General features: G+C 41.1%; 1 protein-coding gene across 1 annotated transcript in view; it reads right to left on the reverse strand.

Annotated features, from left to right (window-relative positions):
* thsd7aa (thrombospondin, type I, domain containing 7Aa) overlaps positions 1 to 21,967 on the reverse strand; it is a 120,949-nt gene that overhangs the window by 42,438 nt on the left and 56,544 nt on the right. Inside the window, exons 3-6 of the mRNA XM_047605762.1 lie at positions 15,954 to 16,202; positions 12,637 to 12,818; positions 5,542 to 5,697; positions 2,400 to 2,603 (exon numbers count right to left, since the gene is read on the reverse strand). Coding sequence (XP_047461718.1) covers positions 2,400 to 2,603; positions 5,542 to 5,697; positions 12,637 to 12,818; positions 15,954 to 16,202 — 791 coding nt within the window. The remainder of the gene's footprint in view (positions 1 to 2,399; positions 2,604 to 5,541; positions 5,698 to 12,636; positions 12,819 to 15,953; positions 16,203 to 21,967) is intronic.

A 21,967-nucleotide genomic window follows, 5' to 3' on the forward strand; every position in this document is an offset into this window, starting at 1 on the left:
CCCCCACACAGACACACACAGACACACACAATGCATGTCGTACACACTATTTTGCTCAGGAAAAAAAAAGGAAGGGGGGGAGGGACTCTGAGATTTCAACATTCAGGTCAGAACAGATTAATTAAAAGTGAATTTCTACATATTTCAGTTGCTTAACTGAAGGAATGATATAAGTCATCAAAGCTGTTCAGTCACTGTCCAAGTGTAACTGCAATTCATTAAACTATAACTCATGTCGTTTTTGTACTTTTTTCTCTCACTTTTTATTGCAAATTAGCCAGAGCTTTCCTGTCCCTTGATGATGTGTCATTGAACAAGACACTTCAGGAAGCTACATCTTTGTCACAAAACTCATCAAAAATGTTATTAAATATATTTCCCACAAGTTGTTCTGTGTATGATGGAAGTTTTAAAGCCTATTAACTAGTCACTACTGGTGCAACATATAGTGTTAAGGTGCACTGGCATATTCATTTAGGGTACTGCGGGACATAGACTCCATATCATACGTGAGTATACCTGTGCACTCGTCAGTCTGGCTCATTCTGTAGTCGGCGCAGTGTCTTTTTTAGCCAGTCGGGCGACTGAAACTTTCATTGAAATCTTGCTGAAGACGAGTCGTTCAACTGTTTGTGTCCCCGAACCTCCTCCGTTAACCTTCCCTCATTGTGTTCCATCTTTACTGATCCAAAACAATCAACTTGAAAATTGAGGAGATGGAGAAGCAGCTGGAAATACTGAACGCTACTACCGAGTGGACCAATCATGGCTTTTGTAGTTACATTTCTGGGGAGAGCTACAGCGCTAGGGTTTGTGTAAGGCCTGTAGCTACGGCATCAAATTGAAGCCTAAACCGCTTTATAAGAGTGACTTAACAAGAATAATATCCCATAGCAACTTAAACCTCTGACATTTTTGCTGACACGTGGCACTTGAAGTAAGATTAATCTTGAACTACTTTCCCTCAGCAACTTTAGTTGAAACACTCGCTTTCTCTTGAGGCGTTCTGCGCTGTTTCCAGCTCCCTCCCATGCGAGGAAGCTGGAAGCTCGTCAAAGCGGCGTCAGTGACACGGTGAGTAGCTGTGCATGGCTCGCACGCGCCACGGCGACAAAGAGCAACACGTGCAAACAGCATTGCTCTTTTAAATGCAGAACGGAACGACGCATTCCATTGTCTAGCGGAGAATTAATTTGCTGTTCTACCTGCTGTTCCCCAGCTATGATGAGGTGTGAACAAGAAAGCAGGTGTTTAGTCTTTAGGTCGCAGTGTGTGGGTGTGTGTATGTGTGTCTGATCCCTCAGGCGCAGCCAGCACCGTTCTGGTGCCTCACATTATCTTCCAGCACAGTTTTGGCCAGTCGCCTGTGCTGTAACCCAGGGGAGAGCAGCGACATACGCACACACACAAACACAATAAAAATCGCTTAGAATAGCACAAACAATAGAGGAGTATCCCTCTCCACAAAATGCAGCAATTACATTGTTCGGCAGCCGGCCAAAGCTGTGGGGCGCACAGTGCAATGGTTCAAAGGGAGGCCAAGCGTCTCCGCAGCAATCAGAGCCGAGCAAACTGACCCACATCACGCTGACGGAACCTCCAAATAAAAGCCCAGACATCTCCGGTCGTCTGGTAATTAGCTCACGGGCGGAACAGAGCCACCGCATCAGCGTTGTTACGTGTATTGTTCCACAAACACCTGTGTCTGAGTGGATGCCGACACTCGACAATTCTCCTTTTCGAGATGTCATTATAATTATTTTTTGAAATCACACAGTGCTGCGAGCATGTCCACACTTACTTTCACACCTACTTGGCACAAACACGTTCAGCTGATGTCAGGAAATTTCCAAAAACTTGCAGATACTTAAAAAGAAGAACCAGGATGATAACAGAGCCCAGTTTCTGCTCTGGCTAAATGTGCACTCATCTGCCCTCGTGTTTATCCGCCGTGCATCAGATGTGCATCATCATGAGGTGATGCCTATCAATAGATGAGCCATTGTTAAATCATGTCATGCGCAGTGTGCGCCACTGACATCAACTGATGCAGTGAAATGACGCAGTGTGATCAGTGGGGTGTGTGACACCGGTGGTTTTTAAGCCTCCCCCCCAAAAAAACGCACAGGGACGTTTAAGCAGGGGTGGAATTAGAGACATGAGTCCACGATACTGAGGTCAAAGGGATAGATGCATCCCTTCCAGTGCTAGTATTAAGGTTTTTGAAGGGATTTTGTCTCAGTAGGGGCTCACAGTTTCTGCTTTAAAACCACCTCTACTAGAAGGACAGCAGTACTGCAGTTAAATCAAACCGAATCATTGAAAAACTTGTGTGGGGGTTGGCTACTTCCTACCAAAAGAGCCGCTTCAGGCAAAAGACATTTCCCATGTCTACTCACCATCACTGTTGACACACTGGACTTGAGGGATCTGGGTTCCGGGTCCACATTCCTTGTCATTATCCGGGATGCACTCCTCCAGTTTAACCACCAGCCAGTCGAAGCAGCTCGGGTCTTCACACGGTATTGCCTCCACCAGGTGGGGGCAGTTCCCCATGCCGCCCGTAGGTTCGTTGATGATCCTCCTCTTCCTAAGTTTGAAGCCTGTTGGGGAACAACGGGAACCTAATGAAGTACGCGAACGCAAACCAGCCAGGCGATGATAAACCACGGCAATCCGTCTGTCTTCTGCTGAGCAAGAACTTAGCCCTAGTTAGACAAACCATAATGTGCAACTGTAAGCACATTAACCTCACTCTGTGGTCACAGTGTGCTTTAGATGATAACCATAATATTGCATTTAACACGACAGTTCATTAAGAGTGCCGTTGACAGAAATTCTGAAAACTTCCCCTAATGACTGTTTTAATTCTGCTGTCATTAAATTAGTTTTTATCTGAATGACTAATGCTCGCAGGAATCCATTAATTCTGCAGGGATTTGTTTTCACATGAGTACAGCTTCCTCTTGCTCAAGGGCATGAGATTCCATGACCCAAGTCCAGGGAGGGGGGATGTTAACTCAAGCCCGGGCAAGGTCACCCATCCCCTAATCCACACTCCTGCTCCAGCCTGATAAAGCAGAAGAGCCTGGGAGTGCCTGCAGGACCCAGGTGAAAGCAGCAGAATGTCTGCCTTTTCTATTTCATTTTTGTCTCTCATGTCCTCCCTGAAACCTTTATTTAATCAGGTGGGTCAGCCGAACATGTACCACCACGCGTCTAAACCCACCAATGCAGGTTTTATCTGCGGGGACAGGGGGTGGGGGTGGGGTTGAGATGAAAGAAGATGAGGTTTGGGGTACGGGGAATTCAATTCTATCAGGCATCACTCACTTACTATCAGCAGGGTATATTATGAATGGCACGACTGAAAGATAGCAGCGCAACACAGGCCACTCTTGTCGGGGCGCGAGGTTTCATTTTGACTGAAGACACACATACATGGGAGCAGCCATGTGTGTTGATCTGCGTACATGATAGCTCAGGATAGTAAGGTTGTGCAAAGATTCTCAAGGACGAGTGACGGAGCAGGGTAAAACCTAAAACAAAGCTCATACTAAATCCTATGCACTGCTGGAGTTGAACAAGTAATCACCATCTAATCATGACTACAATCTGAAATGGTGTAATGTTTAAAGCTGTAGCACCGTTCAGTGTGTTCTATGAAGATGGATTCAGCCATTTCCCAAACTTAAACAGCTACTGTCAGTGAGTAAATTCAGTGAGTTAATATTAACAGTAGCCAAACTATAGAAAGCTGAAGGTTTCTTGAGTAGTGGCGTCTGCAGTTTAGTCTAGAAGGGCACTCACAGAAAATAGACCAAAGCATTCTGGCTTGTGGCCTTCATCAGGTCTAATAAAGTTGTTCTATTTACTTGAAGTGCTCCTGGAGCTTGATCTTTCTACTATTTATTTTCCTTTTACATGGACCTTGGTAGCAGGTGAATTTGCGGCACAAAAACAGCCACTTCTAAAGCTCTCTTTCCTGTTGCACCAGTCAGTCTATACCCTCTCCTTTCAATTCATGATGGAACTGAACCCACATTACCAAGGTAATCACCTGCCTAATTCTGTTCTCACCCTGTTCCACCCTGACGCCTTCACTGCACCACACACCAAAGCAAGTTTGAATGGTTTATATAGTTCATACAGACCGAAGGAAAACTGGACGTTGAGCATGGCAATATGTTCTGTATGTTCTTAACACAAGTTTTTGAGGTAAAGCTTATCTTCTAATATTTTTCCTACTGTAGCAAGCAACATGCGATATGCACAGTGTATTCCCATAGCGATCGCAGGTAACGCACCAAAAAGGGACGTGCATTGGAAAAAAAATGTTGCCAACCTCATAACGTGAAGCTCCTTTGCATCAGGCTACAAACACTATAAAAAATAAATGACGTGAAATACACCACATGAATGTGGTACATGTGGGACATAAAGTTAATGCGCTTGTAATGCGGAGAGATTACATCATCATTATCAATTTTTGCCACGGAAAATGAGTTTGCCTCAAGGGCTGCGTAGCGTATGATGAATTTAGATTTTCATAAATCATTAATCGTAATGACAAACTGGTGTGTGAAATGGTGAATACAGTTGGAGACTCGCATGCACGGGGAGTAAATCATTCTGGACTGAAAAACTTGGAAAAATACTACGAAACTGTGTAATCCTCTGCATACACATTACATAGTACAAGCTAATGTTCACCTCTGTACACACAGACAGCTTATTCCCATGCTCGGCGTCAGGAGGATAAAAAGATTTGAATCCTGGAAGACCCACTTTGAGTCCATGTCTCCTTGGATAATGAGAGCCAGAGTACACACGCTGTCATGTGTGTGTGTGTGTGTGCGCGTGTGTGTTTGCATTTACAGATTGTACAGTACACGACGGCGAGACCAGAAGTGGCACAGTGAGCAAACGAGCAAGTGGGAGTGGATCCATCATTAAGATGCATGGAGAAGAATTTCCAGCCATCCCTTTCATTTGAGGCGCTTCATTAAGGCAGAGTCAACATGCATTAGTCATGGCGGACACCGCTGTTCCATGGATAATTAGGGCTGAAGCAACGACCGCGTCAACCCTACGGATGGACTAGCACAACATGCCACAACAGCCAGAGGAAATGACGATGCTCTGGCACTATTGTGATCTCTCTCTCTCAGTTCTCCCACAAAGCTTTTGAATTTAACACCAATGGAGAGTTATTGGAATATATCCCAGAAATTTATGTTGCTCTATCAAAAAATTACAATCGGATCGTTTGGTCAGGATCAGAATATATAAATGTGCGATGTATAGCCATAACTAGAAAATGAGAAAGGGCCTCAGTCAATGTAGGGCTAAGATCTTTTAATTATGAAATACTGTTTACATGCGAGAGGGAATGATGAAGGTGAGCATTTTTGGTACCTATTTTGGTTTCCTTTACTTCATGTTTGAGGATGATTTTTGAAAAAAAATCAAGGTCTTCAGTCCAAGATGCTTCCATTCCTCACTGACTTTGGCATTACAGCTCTCGCTGCGAGCGCTTACCTTTCTTAGCTGCTTGGTCCTGGCAGTTTTCAAAGGTGCAGGGTCCCCAGGCGCTCCACGAAGACACCTCGCACTCAACCGGACAGCTTATATGGCAGAGCTGGGTCGTGTTAGGAGGAATACCCAGACACAGATCACTGTCCACCGGCCGCACCGCTGGGGAGACACGGGTAAATTCGGTGTGGGTGTGATCTTTCCATTACAGCAACATGTAAAACGACAGGATAAGTACAAATATCTGGACAACTAGGGCAATACAACTTCTTTCTAGGATGTGTTTAACTGTACTCGTCTTTTATAAGTCTAGTGTTTGACAGAATAAACAGTCTGAATATTTAATTGTAATTGTGGGATTTGCCCTGCGCACCAAAAGCTACGCTAAGTTTCTAACTTAAATATTAGGACATTGCTTGTATTTTCAAAGCTGTACATGAGGCCGTGCATCATGTGTGCAAAGAGCTCCAGTCTTCCAAGTTATGCGAGATCCAAATGGTTTGAAAGAACAAACCACAAAGGCTGAAGAAAAAAGAACAACGATACAAGCTGGTTTTAAACCCCCAGTGCCCCTGACTTCAGAATCCCAAACACATTTTTCTAAACTAAAACTCAAAGCCAAAATATGCGCTCTACACTCTATCTCTCTCTCTAAAAAGCCGTCATCTTCCCGAACCAGTCAGATTTTAAAACAACAGAGTTTTCTTTGTCTGATTCTCAGTGGACTCAGATCCACACAGCTGTCGGTGACATTTCGCAAGGTCATCGGGCTGATGAATCATTCTCGCTGTGCCACAACAGGACTCGGCCTCATTCACATGCAAATTGCCTTCGTCTGGCTAAAGGTGCGTCGTTTAATAGTGATGCTTAGGCGTGAGTGTACGCGCTGAATGCCCTTGAGTGGCCCGTGTATCACAAGAGCAGGAGATGTGTCAAATAGCGTGACACGATCAGTGGATATTTCACTGCCGGTCAAAGCAAACATGTTCATTTGTTTGCGTCATTTGATGTGCATTTTCCTGCGCTGTTCCTAAACATATGCAAATTGGCTGATGCCATGTGGGACTGCTTTTATTGGTGCAGGTCATTCAAGTGAGAGTTTCTAACAGGAGTGCTAATATTACTCCATCGGCTCTGGATATTTATATTTTGAACCTTAAGGAGAGCATTTTGTTTTCTATTTCATGAATTATTCCAGACATATCCAAATGTGACTGGCTGAGAAGATGGTGATTAACAGGTCCCTTCAGCAATGTGCACACAATGCAAGCTTTTTTGGGACACAGATATCACAAATTTGGACACAGGACTCTCTGCTAAATATAACAACAATAATGAGAAATAATGCCAGACCTGCGTAGTTGATATTTACATCATTAGCTAAAGCTTTTAGAGCTTTAGGGCAACTATCAAATGTGATAACACATAATAACTTCCTGGTAGAGTCATTAGTTAACACAGGGATCTAAACACAGGTGCGGGAGCTGGAATTCAGATTATGGATATTGAATATCCAGAAATATCCAATATATTGTTAGAAAAAAGGTCTGAGGAGCATATGCAGCATTCAGGCATGACAGAATGTTGTTAGTGGGGGTCTTTGGGTCCTGTGGGTTGAGGGGAGGAGCCTCTGTGGATCAGGCTTATTCCAGCGCATCCCACAGATAGTTGATCATTTTGTGATGAAGGGAACTTGGAGGCTGGTCAACACCTTGTGCTGTTCTTCATGTTTTTTTTTTTTTTTTTTTTTTTTTTTAGTTTAGTTTTTTAGTTGTTCTTAAACAATTTTTGTGGAGTGTCATTGTTATGGGGTGGGGGTGTCTGGTCTGGTCTAGGTGGGTGGAACATATCTAAGTAACATCCACATGAATGCTAGGTCCAGACGTTTTATTGTATTGTCACAAGATGGTCAGTGTTATTTACGCCTCCTGTCAGTGGTCATAATGTTATGTCTGATCGGTGTAAATTATTATTATAGGACTGCAAACATTTCATGACGTGTCACCCAGTGCTGAAGTATTTCATTGTTGACCAGTAGCAGATAAGTAGCCGAAATCTTCTAACACAGCAGCTTGGCTTGGCCACTCAATTACAAAATGCTGAGAATATTGGCAGAAAATTGCCGGTGCTGACTGTGAATATGCCATATCATCGGGAGTTATTACAGTAATGACAAAATACGCCACTGTGCTAACAGGTGTTGAGTTAAAGCGTCCAACTGGCTTGCTGATGATTTTAATTCAGTGTATCCATGCATTGTTAGACAAACTAAACATTCAAATGCCCCATTGATTCTGAAAAAGCTTTTCATCCACGTGCTTCATTAACAACATTCGGAGGACAAGAGCCCCCTTTGTTCTCCTCCCTCCTTAAGAAGTCAGAGCAGCTCTTCACGGCCATAACAAAGACTGATTAATGGAAATCTCCACAGTCTGACCTTGCTCAGGTAACTCGGAGCCAGATGGTCTATTCTTTCCTGTACTGTGCTTCCAGACGCCAAATTAGGAACCTCAGAGGGTGATGGCCTGTGCTGCCACATGCCAACTGCCATCAATAACCTGATTCCCAGTTCACTTCCAGCTGAGGATTCATGGCATCACAGTGGCGCAGCTGTTATACAGCATGTCACAGTTTGATACCTCGAATAGTTTACACTGTTCATAAGCAGTACGAGGAAAAACGGCTGATACAAGTTACCCCCACTCTGAGTACAGAACTTTAAATGTCTCCATAAAAGGAGAAAATGAGAAATGGAGTATGAAATGTCTACCAGCAGGGAGGCTAAAGAGCTGCACATGGTAATCAAAAACACGCTCCATTTGGGAGTGTAGCGTTGTAATCAACAGTGACATTGTCAGCATTAATCTTTGCATGTGTGTGACAGAATATCAAGGCTGAGTAAATCCTTTGCTTCCCAATTGTGAGCAAATCAAATCAGGAAGGAGGAGGGATGCGGAATGCTAATAGCCCCCAGTAATCAGACAGGGAGTGGCATGTGTTCAGCGAAATAACCAAACTATGTTAGTCGCTCTGGGATTTACTGACCATCCTTGATCATCCTTAAAAGCAGAAGGTGGGATGACGGCAGCTTCATTGGTCTATTGTTTCCTTCCACTGCCAGTAGGCTTGTCATAATAAAGCCAGTTACTGCATGCAAGTAAAGCAGGACTAAGACAAATGTGTGGACCCTGGCTCTGCCGAGGGGGGTGGAGGCAAAACATTCAGCAGTTTTTTGTTGTTTTTTTTTTTTTGAAATGTAAATGTAAAATCATCATTCCAAAGAATTGTTTCTTAGAGCTGAACACGTTTGGGAGCCGGTTTGTTTGCTTTACAGTAGTTTCAGCCCTCCAGCTTCAGTTGTGGTAGCTCATCCATCCTAAGTCACACTCAGCATTCCTTCTTTTTTCTTGTTTTTGGATATATTGGTTTCTACTTCAACAATTTCCAACTTCAATTCTGTTCACCCCAGTTTTACCCTGGTCATGCTCACTACTTCAAACCAATGAGGATTTTGTTTTTTTCTGAAATTACTTGTGATTCCTCTGCCTTTTCTTAAAACTAGTTTCGGTATAAGATGAGATCATATCATGATGTCATCGTCTCACACAGGCAGTAGTCTAAGCAAACAGGACCATGCTTTTGGATCCTTAACCCCTTCGTTCAGTTCATGCTAGGGATCCCATGGTGACCCCATGTCAGAAGGTTTATACAGTAATGCCCCATCTTAATTTATCTGGGTCTGGCCTTTGGTCTCCTCCCAGTTGGATGTGCCCATAATACCTCACGTCCAACTATCCAAACCATCTCAGCTGGTTCCTTTAAATGGTTCCACTGAGTTCCTAAACCTCTGGGTAGGAGTGAGGCTACCACTGATGTACCATCAATTATTTTCTTTCATCACCCAGAGCACAGTCATACAAGTAGAGAAATGTTTCCTTTCAGGGTTATTCAGGTCAGTGAGATACTTGAACTCAGTGTGTGTCTTGGGGTAATAACTTCACCAGAAAGGGGAATTTTGCGATTTCCATCAAGTCAGGTCAAACTGATTTTATCTACATAATCCAATAGCACAAAATACATATGTGCCTCAAGGTTCAGTCTGGCATCAGGGCTGCTGCAGAGGCCATGGGTGACTGATTTTTCGGCCTATGCCCCTTGACGGACCCTCAGTTGCTGTTTCTTGACGATTTCTGGAACAATATAATGGCTAACCGAAGTCAATGTAGCCAAGCAATACTTCATGTAAAGAGAGGATTTCTATACACATATTAAAATACAATTCACTATGTGTGTTTTCAGTTTCAGCTTTTATTTTCCCTCTTCTAAAGTGTAATTAATGCATGTCCAGTATATTCTGTGTAACTGGTAGCTGAGATTCTAATGCTAAAGGCTGTTTACGAGTAATCTGTCCAGATCATTTGTCATATGATGAATTTAATCTGCTCAAAAAGATTAAAGGACAAGGTCAGAAAATGTACTAAGAATATTTCGGATGGAGGTTCCTATTGCAGGCACTCAAAAACACCTTCCATACCAACCATTAACATACCGTGTTCGTACTTAGAGATGGGTGGCTTGGCTGGAGGTACGGGGAAAGTGGAACGTGCGAGATTCACCTCTTTAAACAAACTTGGCAAAGTGGAATCTTTACACTGAGAGATGAAAGCGTGCGGCTGGTTGTGAGCATCTGAACTGAATAATTCCTATCAGCGGACGCCAGTTCTGCCACGCTGGCCAGATGGACCGAGAGATTCCGTGTCAATGCTGGATAAGCATGGGCGTGCTACCGGGCCACTTCCAGCTCTGTGCGCTCGGTAATGCCACCAATGTATGAGAAAGCTCATATTTGTGCTGCTATCTTCTCTGTGTAGCTTTTTGCCATACATTAGCATATTCATTTGACTCCTTCCCAGATTTAATGCGGGGAGGAAATCTGCTTTAATTCCCCTCTCTGGTTCACACATGGCTGGTAAAGTGTGTGAAATGCAAACCTAAGCAAATAACTCCAAAGCTTATGAAGAACTATTTTTGTCTGATATACAGCTCTAACAGATGTCATTTAAAGCTGATTTTAACTAGTCTGTGTCAGATTTGCTATTAAAATCCATCTAATTTAGTCTAAAGCGTGCAACCTCTTTCTGGGTGTTGATTTTGTTTGGTTTAATGTGGTTACAGTCATTGATATATGAATTATATCTTTGTAATCTTTACTGTATTAATTACATAGATAGTGTAACTGGAAGTTCATTTCATGCTTATATTCCACTATCAAACAATATATGTGGAGCACTCTTGCTGCCAAATCTGACCTGGAACACAAGGGTAAAATTTAGTGGGAGGCTGACGGTACTCTTTGCTCATTAGTGTGCGCCAAGACAACTTTTATATGCCACCAAGGATCAAGGATTTGTCACAAAGGATCAGATATGACATGTTCAATAAAAAAGAATTCACCAGTGTAAATTACCATTTTTACGTCATTTACTAAAATTGGCTAAATGTACGCTGATCAGCCACAACATTAAAACCACTGAAAAAAAAAACAAATAAAAACAGGAGACGTAAATAACATTGACCATCTTTGACAATTCAATGTTCTGCTGGGAAACTTTTGGACCTGGCATTCGTGTGGATGTAACTTAGATGTGTATCGCCCACCTGGACCAGACCAGGCACCCCCACCCTATAGCAATGACAATCCTTGATGGCAGCATCCAAAAAAAACATGAAAAACAGCACAGCAGTGTTGTCCTGGACTCCAAATTCCCCACATGCCAAACTGATCAAGTATCTTTTTGATGTACTGCAACAAGCCTTATTCACAGAAACCCCTCCCCTCAACTCATAGGACCATAGGCCTCCACTAACAACACTGTGTTGTTCTGAGGACAGCCTCAGAAGGCCCATGTGCATTCTCTGATGAGTCACAACTCTTTTGGAGACCTACCCATTATAAGGAAGGTGGTCATAATGTTATGTCATATAAATGCTAGTAAACAGGATTTAAATAGTAATATGTCCTCATTAAATAGTCTGAGAGATTGTTCAAATCAACATTTGTTATTGGACTCATATACAATAGTAAACAATGTATTAGCATTCATAACTGCACTAATAACAACCAGCGTGTTCTGAGCCCAGGGTCCTTGTATTATTAAAGACTATGGGATCCTGGGTGTGGCACATACTACACAAGTACCAGTCAGATACAAATCAATGCAGCATTGTTGCACATTTATAGAGCACAAGGTTGTTCCTAAAGCCCTTACAGCACAGGAGCTGTTACTAGATGAATTTGCGGAGATTCACATCAAGGCTTCGAAGGCATTAATAATAACTCAAACAAAGGAAATGAGGTTTGCATCTGGAAGTCATGAAATGAAATAGTAAATGTTTTCTTTATACAGCTGCTCCTACTGAAATCAGCAAAAAAATCATTATTGAATTGTTGAATTCATTATGCAGTGTTATAAACCTGGAACCAAAACACCCAAACTGATACTGTGCCTGTGTTCACTAACAGAAAAAGTGGAGCACAGGCACCAAATTACACTTCTGGCACTAAAGAATGCTCCTAGTTGTCTCGTGGGAACATACTGTGTTTGGTAGTCAAACAGAGTAACCCAGTGACCAAGGAGAATATATCCAGATGGCATCAGTTCATAGCCAAAGTCAAGAATTCTTTCGCTGGCACAGCGAAGGCAATGCAGGAGTCCCACAGTTAATCATTCAGTAATGTGAAACTGAATTCAAATGACTGTATGAAGTATTAGCACCGGAAAAATCAAAAATAGATCGAGCAAGAAATGGCACAGGTGAAATCGCACGCTGACTGAGTTTTCAATTAGATGCAAATTTAAATAGAAACACTGACTGTTGTTCTTATTCAGTCCTGATCTATTTCTTCACCATTTTATTCTCTTGTGTTTTCAGCGTAAACCAGGCAAATCAATTCTCAACCGCAGACTGTGGATTTAAGATACTCAAGCTACAAGCGGTAGTATTGGTGGTATTGATTCTCGGTTAATTTCCCAAAGGTCCAGTGTAATGACAAGATTTACCTGCACAGATGTGTATTTACTTATATGACAGCTGTGTTACCTTCTTTGCTCCTGAGCGAGCTGAGGTTGGGCGGTGGGTCAGAGGCGGCCTGCACGCAGTACACCTCCCGGGTCTGAGTCCCGCCTCCACATAACCCCGTCTGGTTTCCACGCCGACGGTCCTGCTGGCTCAGCAGCACGTCCACCCTGCACTCGGTCCACTCTGTGGTTTTCCAGCTGTAGCTGAGGACAGACATGGCCGCAAGAAGGGTCAGGCTGAGGCTCCAAATTGAATTGGCTTAATAGAATAGAACTGGTACACAACAAAACATCCATTCATCAGTTCTCAACAAGGCCGCGCTAGTAAATGGAAATCTATCATCAGGAGTTGTTGAGTCACAGCAATGCAGACTATTGAGCGGTCTGGACAAAGGTCACTGGACATTATGCTTAATTTCCCGTGAGTGGCTATGCATAGATTAAGATAAACTCATTGATGGTTCAATATGGCAGATTTATCAGACGCAGCTTTACCACCACAAAAGAATAAGGAAACACCCTAAAAACTCATGGGTTCTGTCATCCTACATTCACTAATAGTGTCATTACTCACATTATTACAGTATGTTCTTTAATGATAACCCATTGTCTAAAAACCAATAAGGCACGGGGGGCGACAAAGGATAAGCATTAAGAAATACATTAACACTAACACAACAACAGCAATATTTAACGTGTGTTTCAACCTAAATATGGATTTGAAACTGGAATTTCTGCTGTGTTGGACTGTTTCGTGAAGATTTATTTGTGCTGCCAAAGGTCCTACCACCTGCGTACACAAACTGCACTTTTCCCTGGATCTTAAAAAGCTATTACACCTCTCCTAATCTCTCAGACAGTTAACTTCTGCTCTTGTCTCTTTTTTGTAGATTTTATTTGTCTAGTTAAACAGTTTTTCTATTTATTTTATACTCCCATGTTATTATTATTTGCTCTTTGCTTCTGTGTGTGCAATTCTGTGCCCTGAATGTAACAAGCAGACATATTGATTTGTGTGTATTTGTTGAGCTTGTCTGAAAATGTCTTGTAATCACACATAAAGAATTGCTATTTTGGATATATGGCCCCATCCGTATTTTAGATTTTTTATACTGCAATAATTGAGGTATTATTTATTATTTTAACCCACGATAAAGCAAATGGCAACAGTTCTTTTACTCATTGTTTGTTTTGTCATAGCTCACAGCGCGGATGGCCTTTTCCAGACACTTAACAGCATCAGCTGTGTGAGCCAGGCTGGCATCTATCAAGCATTGTTAAAGAAACTTTTTTTTTTATGTTGTCAACCTCAGATCTCTTCTTACAATGCACCTCAGGATTTGCAATTTAACAAGACTCTCCACCGAGAACTCTGTAAGACATCATTTATTTATTTATTTATTTCATAAGCTGGAAGGACTGTTGTTAATTGAAGCAGCTATTCACACGTGGGGTTTCAGTCTGGTCACTGAATTGGCAGCAGTCTGCTTCGGCAATAACACACTGCGGTTTTCACCCCTGAGGTCAGAAAATGTAAACCCTGCCTCCATCTCAGCTGATAATGGAATGCATTTGAGGTTGCCAATGAAAGGCTCCATATTCATGAGAGAGGTGTCTCTCTGTCTCGCTCTCTTTCACAGCGGTGCCACTGCACAACGAGGCCCCTGGGAAAGCATTGCATCTAGGGGCTTTAAGTTGTCCAGATGGGGACACTCAAACAGAGCAGTTCAGGACCATGGACAGAGCCTGTTTTCTGTTGCTGTCTGTGGAAATATGGCAGCTGCTGTCGACGGACACTGATTCTCGGTTAACATCAAATTGTGCAGCTTATTTGACAGAGACCGTAGTAGGAAAACTACGTCAAATAACCATATATTATTTAGTTTAGCAGTGGTTGTGGTTTTTCCCACATCACAGGTGGTGTATGTGTATGAAATCCATCGCAAATAGTAACAGGTATTTTGACATAACAGTGGCATCATGCCACTAGAGTCCTTATCTCTCTTATCTAATCTTTTTGTTTATTGCTAGAACTCATGTTCTTATTTGATTTGTCCATTATATGGGCAACAGAATAGAATGTACAAGGAAGCTTCTGAAACTCCAATTCAATATACATTAGGACCAAATGTGATTATTTAATGCACTGAAGTGAAATTGGATGAACTTTATGAATATACTGCATATGGGTTAGTCTCTCGAATTTGATTAATGGAAAAAATGGGATAGAAAAAAAACATATTTTTAATTCATATAAGATCCCTTCCACGTTAAACTGGATTTTGTCTGGCCATTACGAAATATAGCTCTAACATCCCATTGTATCAAAGATGCCATGATATTATGTTCTGCTACATCAAAAATCATGTAGGATGTCAATTACTATAACATGCGAGTAAGTTACAGCGGCAAGTGAAACAAGAGTTAGCCTGGAAGCAGTGCCAGGGTGGTGTCTCCCGTTAGATTGCTTTGTTATTGAATTATAAAGAAGTGGAGATTATTTCAAGGCCATTTTTCATGGGGAAGTAAAAACTAATTGTAATTTTCTGCTTTGGTTTAGTAGCGGCAGGGTGGGGGTGCAGGGATAACTGAGAAAGGCAAAGTAAGAAAAGGACTGCTTCCTCGCAGATGTTTACCTGTTCCTGCTACTGAGCCAGACGCAGCCATTTCATTTCCTGCATCTCCTCACACACATGTGCTTATCATACACACACACACACCCTTGTCCCAGCACCCACCCATGTTCCCTCGATGGTTGACCCGGGAGGCCATGGTTCTAATGGATTTGATATTATTACACCTTACAGTAGTTACACAACTTTTTACTAGATTTCTAATTATATTTTATTTTTATTTTAATTTGTTTCTTTTTACAAGAGTGAGAGTTTCTTATGTGCTACTCAGTAACTGTGACCAAGTAATTTTCCTCAATAAAGTCTAACTCTATCTAAGTCCAAATATAATTAGAGGTCTGACATATTTATTTTGTTTAAACACTTTTTTAATGGCCCTCTTACTCTTATGCAATATTACTAATATGATTACCACTTAATGAGAAGGGTGATATTACAGTCACCTCTACTGTAGCCTACAATATTTCCTTCAGGACTGTTTTTCTATATTTTTCTATCTATTTCTAACACAGCAGAAAGATTTAAAAATATGACATTGTTTACATCAACAGCAAACTTATGAAACATGAAGCTTGAAAAACAGTAAAATGGACATTTTTCATATATATCAGAATAAAGTTGTGCTTACACTCAGGTGAAAATCTAGCAAAATCACAGCCTGTGTCATTTATGTGAAATACTCTTTGTAATCGTGCCCAGTACTTACACAATGCAGGGCGGCACTGCGTCTCCTTGCGGGCTGCAGGGCTCCTTCTCCTCCAGCTCGGGACAACCGTCTCCTCCCCCTATCGGGAACTGGCTCACTTTTCGGGTCCGGGCGCGCTCCCCCTTGGGCCCGTTGGGGTCGTAGCACTCCTTGGAGCAAGCTGACCATTCGGACCATTCGGTCACATCACAGTCTTTGGTCATCACACAGGCCTGGAAGGTCACCGGCAAAGTCTCCTGAGAGCAAAAACTGAAAATATAGAAAGAAAGATACCAGAGTTATACATCAAGAGATGTGATTTAACTAGAATATGTTAGGTTGTGGATTATAAATGTTTCACAGAAATCTTTCTCATTGTATAATTGCATAATTGCACTTTTGTGTGAACAGATTTTTGCCTTAACAGTCAAGGGCATCTTTATTTTACTTTAAGTGTTTTATTATCTGACCTTAACCACATCTTACTTTAATTGCTACAAAAATTAGCGTTCCCCAACGTTAAACAAAGCTGCCATGAGTATGTTTTATAGAAAAAACTACTTGAAAAGGCGCTGAACGTAATGTGAAGATCTTGAAGATTGATCCCAAGTAAATGATCCATTCCGGCAAGAAAGGAAATGAAATTTGTTTCAACTGCTGGCGGCAGAAAACACAGCCTGCTTGGAGGAACTGCTGTATCTGGCGCAACTGAAAATAAAGTGTGGGCACTGGAAGTGACGAAAGTCAGGATTGATGGACTCTTCCTCTGCTCCGTGACGGTAAATGTTATACACTAGATCTTGCTAGTAATGAGGGAACTTGTAGATACAGTGTCAGGACATAAATGTAATACTTAAAAAAAATTTAAGCCTGTGTTAGTGTGTTTTTGTGTTCGATGATCATGAGAATCATACTGTTCCCCATGTACAATCATATAGTTTTAATTATTATTGTTTAATTATTATGTTATATATATAATTTAAAAAGGAACATCTATCCATCCATCTATTCATCCATCTATACCCTAAGCACTGATATCATGCATAAAACGTCATATTAATATCATTTTTTAAGAAATAAGTTCCACTTAAAGCCAAATACAACTTAAATACAGATAAAAAGACAGAATCTACCATTGAATACATAGGTAAGAAATAGAGGTCGACCAAAATATCAGCCGAACGATACACTGGGCCGATATTTTCCATTTGTTTTTACTGTATTGGTATCGGGGATGCGTGGGCCGATACATTTCCTCTATTGCTCTGACCCTTGAATTCTTTGAGCTCAATAAATGTTCATGTTTTTGGTTTAATTGAGACCATTGTGTCATTTTTATCATGTAAGTGGAGGGAGAAAAAGCAGCTCCAAATATCAGCTCAGAAAAATTGGCAGCATGTATCGGCCAATGCTAACGTAAAGGAAAAAACGGTATTGGCCCTAAAATCGGTCGATCTCTGCTAAGAACTAAATAAAATGCAGTGTAGAGATTATACTCCACTATACAGCACTATGCTTTTAAAGCTTTCTGCTAACAGCATGTGAATGTTGTTCATTACAAACCCAAGCTATTTGTTATCTGTTTTTTCTCTGGCTGCTTCACATCGCCACAGCTTTGTTCGAAGGTGGTTGCTGTTAAGTTGAAAGACGCTGTTTTTTCCCCCTCCCTGTGTGTTTTGTAGAGGCTGATAGGGCATTTGGGATAATGACATACTGCTTCTCTTTTCTCTCCAGCTTCTCTCCAATTTAGTCTCAACGGTTCCATTTTTCCCCACACTTCCTCATAAACTCTAGATGTTTCCTCCTCTCTAAAGAAACGCAGAGGTTTTTATAGCCTGACAGCCAATTATTGTTTTAATCACAGTTCTCCTGTAGATGTTTAGGGTCTTTTTCATAAACTCTGCTTTGATTGTGGTGATGTGACGCTTTTGAAATTAGCTTTTTGATTTAGATTCCACTGATTTTTCAAGTCTTCACCTTTGCTCCTTTCACCAGCCAACTGTTGCTGTCTTCTACCAGAATATGTTACATTTAAAACAAGCAGAGAGCTGCTATACAAGTTAAAGGATTAATTATTAATTAATGGAGCAATTATAGCTGTATCATCATAATTTTGCACTCTTCACCCCTGCTCTAGAGATGCAAGGAAACAAGAAGTTGCACTAAACTGTGGATATCAGGCAATTGGGCAATCCCACAATCAATCAGAGGCTTTCTGTTGGACACAAATCTGTCTAAACCCAGAAGATCTTTGCTGGAGCACGATCAGTTCACAAATGAGCGGTTCCAGACCAAATTTTTTGTTTCCTACATTTAGCCGAGCCTCAGTAACAGAGGTTGTAGACGGGCGGACGCTGTAATTATTGCAATACTGTCTTGAGCAACTTTGGAATGTACTGCCAAAACAAACTGATGTGAAGACAAATGAAGAGTTTTGTTTAACACAATATATTGAACGTAACTCTGTTGGGTTTTAAGGGGTTAACACTGGAAAAAATCAGGAAGAATATTACTTCCGCTATCTCACCATATAAGGAGTTGTTTTCTGCTTTGCTGCAGCTTGCTCACAGACTAGGATACATCACACCCCAATATTTCACACGCTGGAAACCAGAAAAAGCCAATCGGCTACACATGGAAATTCACTGACACATGAGAGGCAGCGCTCCTCCCTTCTGTATGGGCGGAGCCTAGATAAAACATGGTCATTGTGTCTGCTTGAATGAGGGCTTGTTTTTTTTCTACACTTAAGGTGGATAGACTGAAGTCTCAATGCTGAATCAATATCTATTCTCTGTGTACCAAATAAAAAACCTAAACGTGAGAAACTGTCGCTTGATTTGTGCATAGACGGGCTATCCTTTCCAAAAGGTATAAAGATCCTGGGCTGAAGTGAATATCCAGAATATCCATTCCCCGGAACTAACAGATGCTTGTAGTTACTTTCAAACCTACTTATAAATGTCTTTGGCTGCAGTGTTTGTAGTCGTGGTTGTGTTTAAAAGCTGCTGAAATTTTGGCAATTGTGTGGAGAAATGGTGCCTGCCTCGTACCTCCAAAAGCTCTTAGGTCACTGTGTTGCAGTGCTGTTGAACCCCAGGCAAGTAAATCAGTCTTGGTTAACGCAGCATTAAAACTGTGTCACTCTACTTTTACCTTGGCTTCAGGTCTCCACGTCCCAATTCACGAGACATCCCTATGAAATAAAATCTAATGTTTTTTTGTATTTTTTTTGTATTTTTACCAGAACTTTCTCTTAAGTGCTGTCCAAATATTCCTGTGTTCCTTGTTTGGTTCTCGGGAATCTAGTTATAGTTCATCTAATATTAACACAAGCTTTGTCTTTCAAACTATTTGATGAAGGCGCAGTTAAATTTGTAATTTATTATTTTAAAGCCTGGACATATGGGGGCAATTAGCAGTTTTAGCCGTCACATGAAATTAGGCGTCCCATACTCCAAGAGTAAATAAATTTGATCCTGGGCTCCTTCCAGCATTAAGCCGGTCATCGCTATCAGCTAAGCCTCTTTGAAGCTTTTAGCCATCTGTGCATCTGTGAGTGGCTAGAAATAAGAACAGATATGTGTTTCTCTATTTCGGTTAAATATTCCAAAGCAGGCATTAATCTCAGTTTACATCGTGCAAATATAATATTCTGCTTGAACAGTGAGACGATTGGCATTTTGTTGAGCCTTGAATGATTTATGATTTCTCGTCTTCTCTCAGGCATTAAAAGCAAACGTATCACAAGAGCCTTGATTTTTCTCAGGATGTAATCGACAGTGCTCAGTGGCCTCTTTTAGAACCGGGCAAGCTCATACAGACAGAATGAGGCCATTCATCTCCTCACAAAGAGCATGACTCTGAGACACAACTTGGACGTCAAGCTCCCCCTGGAGAAATGCATGCTGAGAGACCGGACAATGTGTCCGGTTTTATTGAGCTTGGAGAAGCTGTGTGCATAGCGAAAAAATGTAATAAATCTTTTTGAAACATTCATTAATAGGAATCTTTAGAGCAATCTTTAGAGGATTATTACTGAGGACTTTCACTGTGACATGATATATTTATGGACATTAGTAACAAGTCTGTATGTTGTGACAATGAAACATAAATAATTTACATGTTTCATCAGTTAAATTCAAGACTTCATGTAGAATTTGATTAAATATCTGACTCTAGACAGGAAACTGAGATAAAACTGAAAGAATAAATCTCACAACACATGCAATACATCTGTGGTATGAGTTCTAAATATAGAAGTCACAGCAAAGCAAAGTAAATAACATTTGCATAATAATATTGTACTGCATACCATACAACGCTCAGGCATCATGACTAAGGTTGGACATCGATGAGATTTTATTGATTCTGAATCCATTATCGATTCTCCTCATTGATTAAATTCTTATATTCTTATCAATTCATCCTGTGAATTTTTGGTCTAGAAAAAATATGCGTCCTCACTGCTCTGATGAGACTTCAGCAGCACGTACGGCATGCGTTGTCATCAAGTGCTTCAGCATGTCGCAGTGTTGCCACCTGAGCTTGAAATCATGGTGCATACTGCACGCTGCAAAAGTTGCACGTTGCTCCTTTGCATGCTCTGATTTTCTGATTTTTCTTTTTTGGTTTTATGGCATTTGGCAACTTTTAGGTGCATTACCACCACTGTCTGAACTGGGATATAAAGATTCACCACAAAAATCACTAACTATCACTATCACTAAGGGGAATCAATAAGCATGAAAGCTAATGATATCGATGAATTGAACAAGTTGGAACCGGTTCTTGATGCCCATCAGAATCGGAATCAGAATCAGAATTACTTCATTGATCCCAGGGGGAAATTACTTTTCGTTGCAGCAGCTCTAACCCACAGTGTATCCCTAGTCATGATAATGATGAGTCAGTTGGTCCAATTATCTCAATGAACTCACTGACAAAGTGGTATTTAATGTCAATTTAATGACATGAACTAGTTGGATTTTGGGATGCCATTATCCCTTAATATTTCAGCGTGTATATTTTTCTACTTCCTGTGCAAACTTTGTGCATGAATGCCACAACACCACAGTGCTAGTAGACTGAAATAATCAAATCAGATTGGGCATTGCAACGTTTTTCCACTCAAGATGACCATAGCATGATTTTAGCCACTCACAAGACTAAACCATCTAACAGTTGTAAAAACTGTGACATATAAAAATAACAAGTCATGATATTTAGAGACAGCGACAGAGGGAGGTCAGGGTAGATGGATGGGGAAATAAAACATATGCATTTAACACAGCAACCTTTCCTTGTTAACCTAAATTTATTTCTGCATGTAGATCTGAAATGTCATTAAGATTAAAGACCAAGTGAAACCCCCCTTCCCCCTAGCCAGTGTCAGTGAACACTTTTTATTTTCTGGCAGAAAGTAAGAATAACTGGACTCTATACCACTGGGACACCTTCCAGAACTTGCCGTCTTCTGAACGGCAACAGCTTTCTCTGGGTGGGGGGTAATTAATCATGCTCCCCTTAAACAAATGTGCATTCTGTTCCATGCAAAGCTGTCATCGAATTATAATCTGGACTTTAAAGTCTAAACTGAAAGCAATACTTTGAGTAAATATTCAGTGTCGGATTTTGAAATTTGAGTTTTCTATAGACCATGTGTCAACAATAAACAAGATGGGATCTGGAAGAGGGAAGTCCCTCAACTTCATCTTCAGTTACATACAGAATATCAGTAATTGTATTAAAGCTTGATTAGCGCACACATATTCTGTAATTTTGAACCACGGGGAAAAAAGGAGCAGTATGGCTGTGGAAAACATAGAAGCTATACTAATAAATGTACTCTAAAGAGAGTGGTTATACAGCCTTTAGTCAGAAGTCATAAAAATCTCAAAAAACGCATGAGGAAAGCAACTGAAGAACCTGCAAAAATCAATAAAGAAATTGATCCTTTGGAAAGCAAGTTCAGTTTCACATCCCAGATTTCTGTTTTTACGGTCAAGGTGAACCGAGTTATCCTCCCATCAGGC

This window comes from Mugil cephalus, chromosome 14 (genome assembly GCF_022458985.1).
Source record: "Mugil cephalus isolate CIBA_MC_2020 chromosome 14, CIBA_Mcephalus_1.1, whole genome shotgun sequence".
Classification (NCBI taxonomy): domain Eukaryota; kingdom Metazoa; phylum Chordata; class Actinopteri; order Mugiliformes; family Mugilidae; genus Mugil; species Mugil cephalus.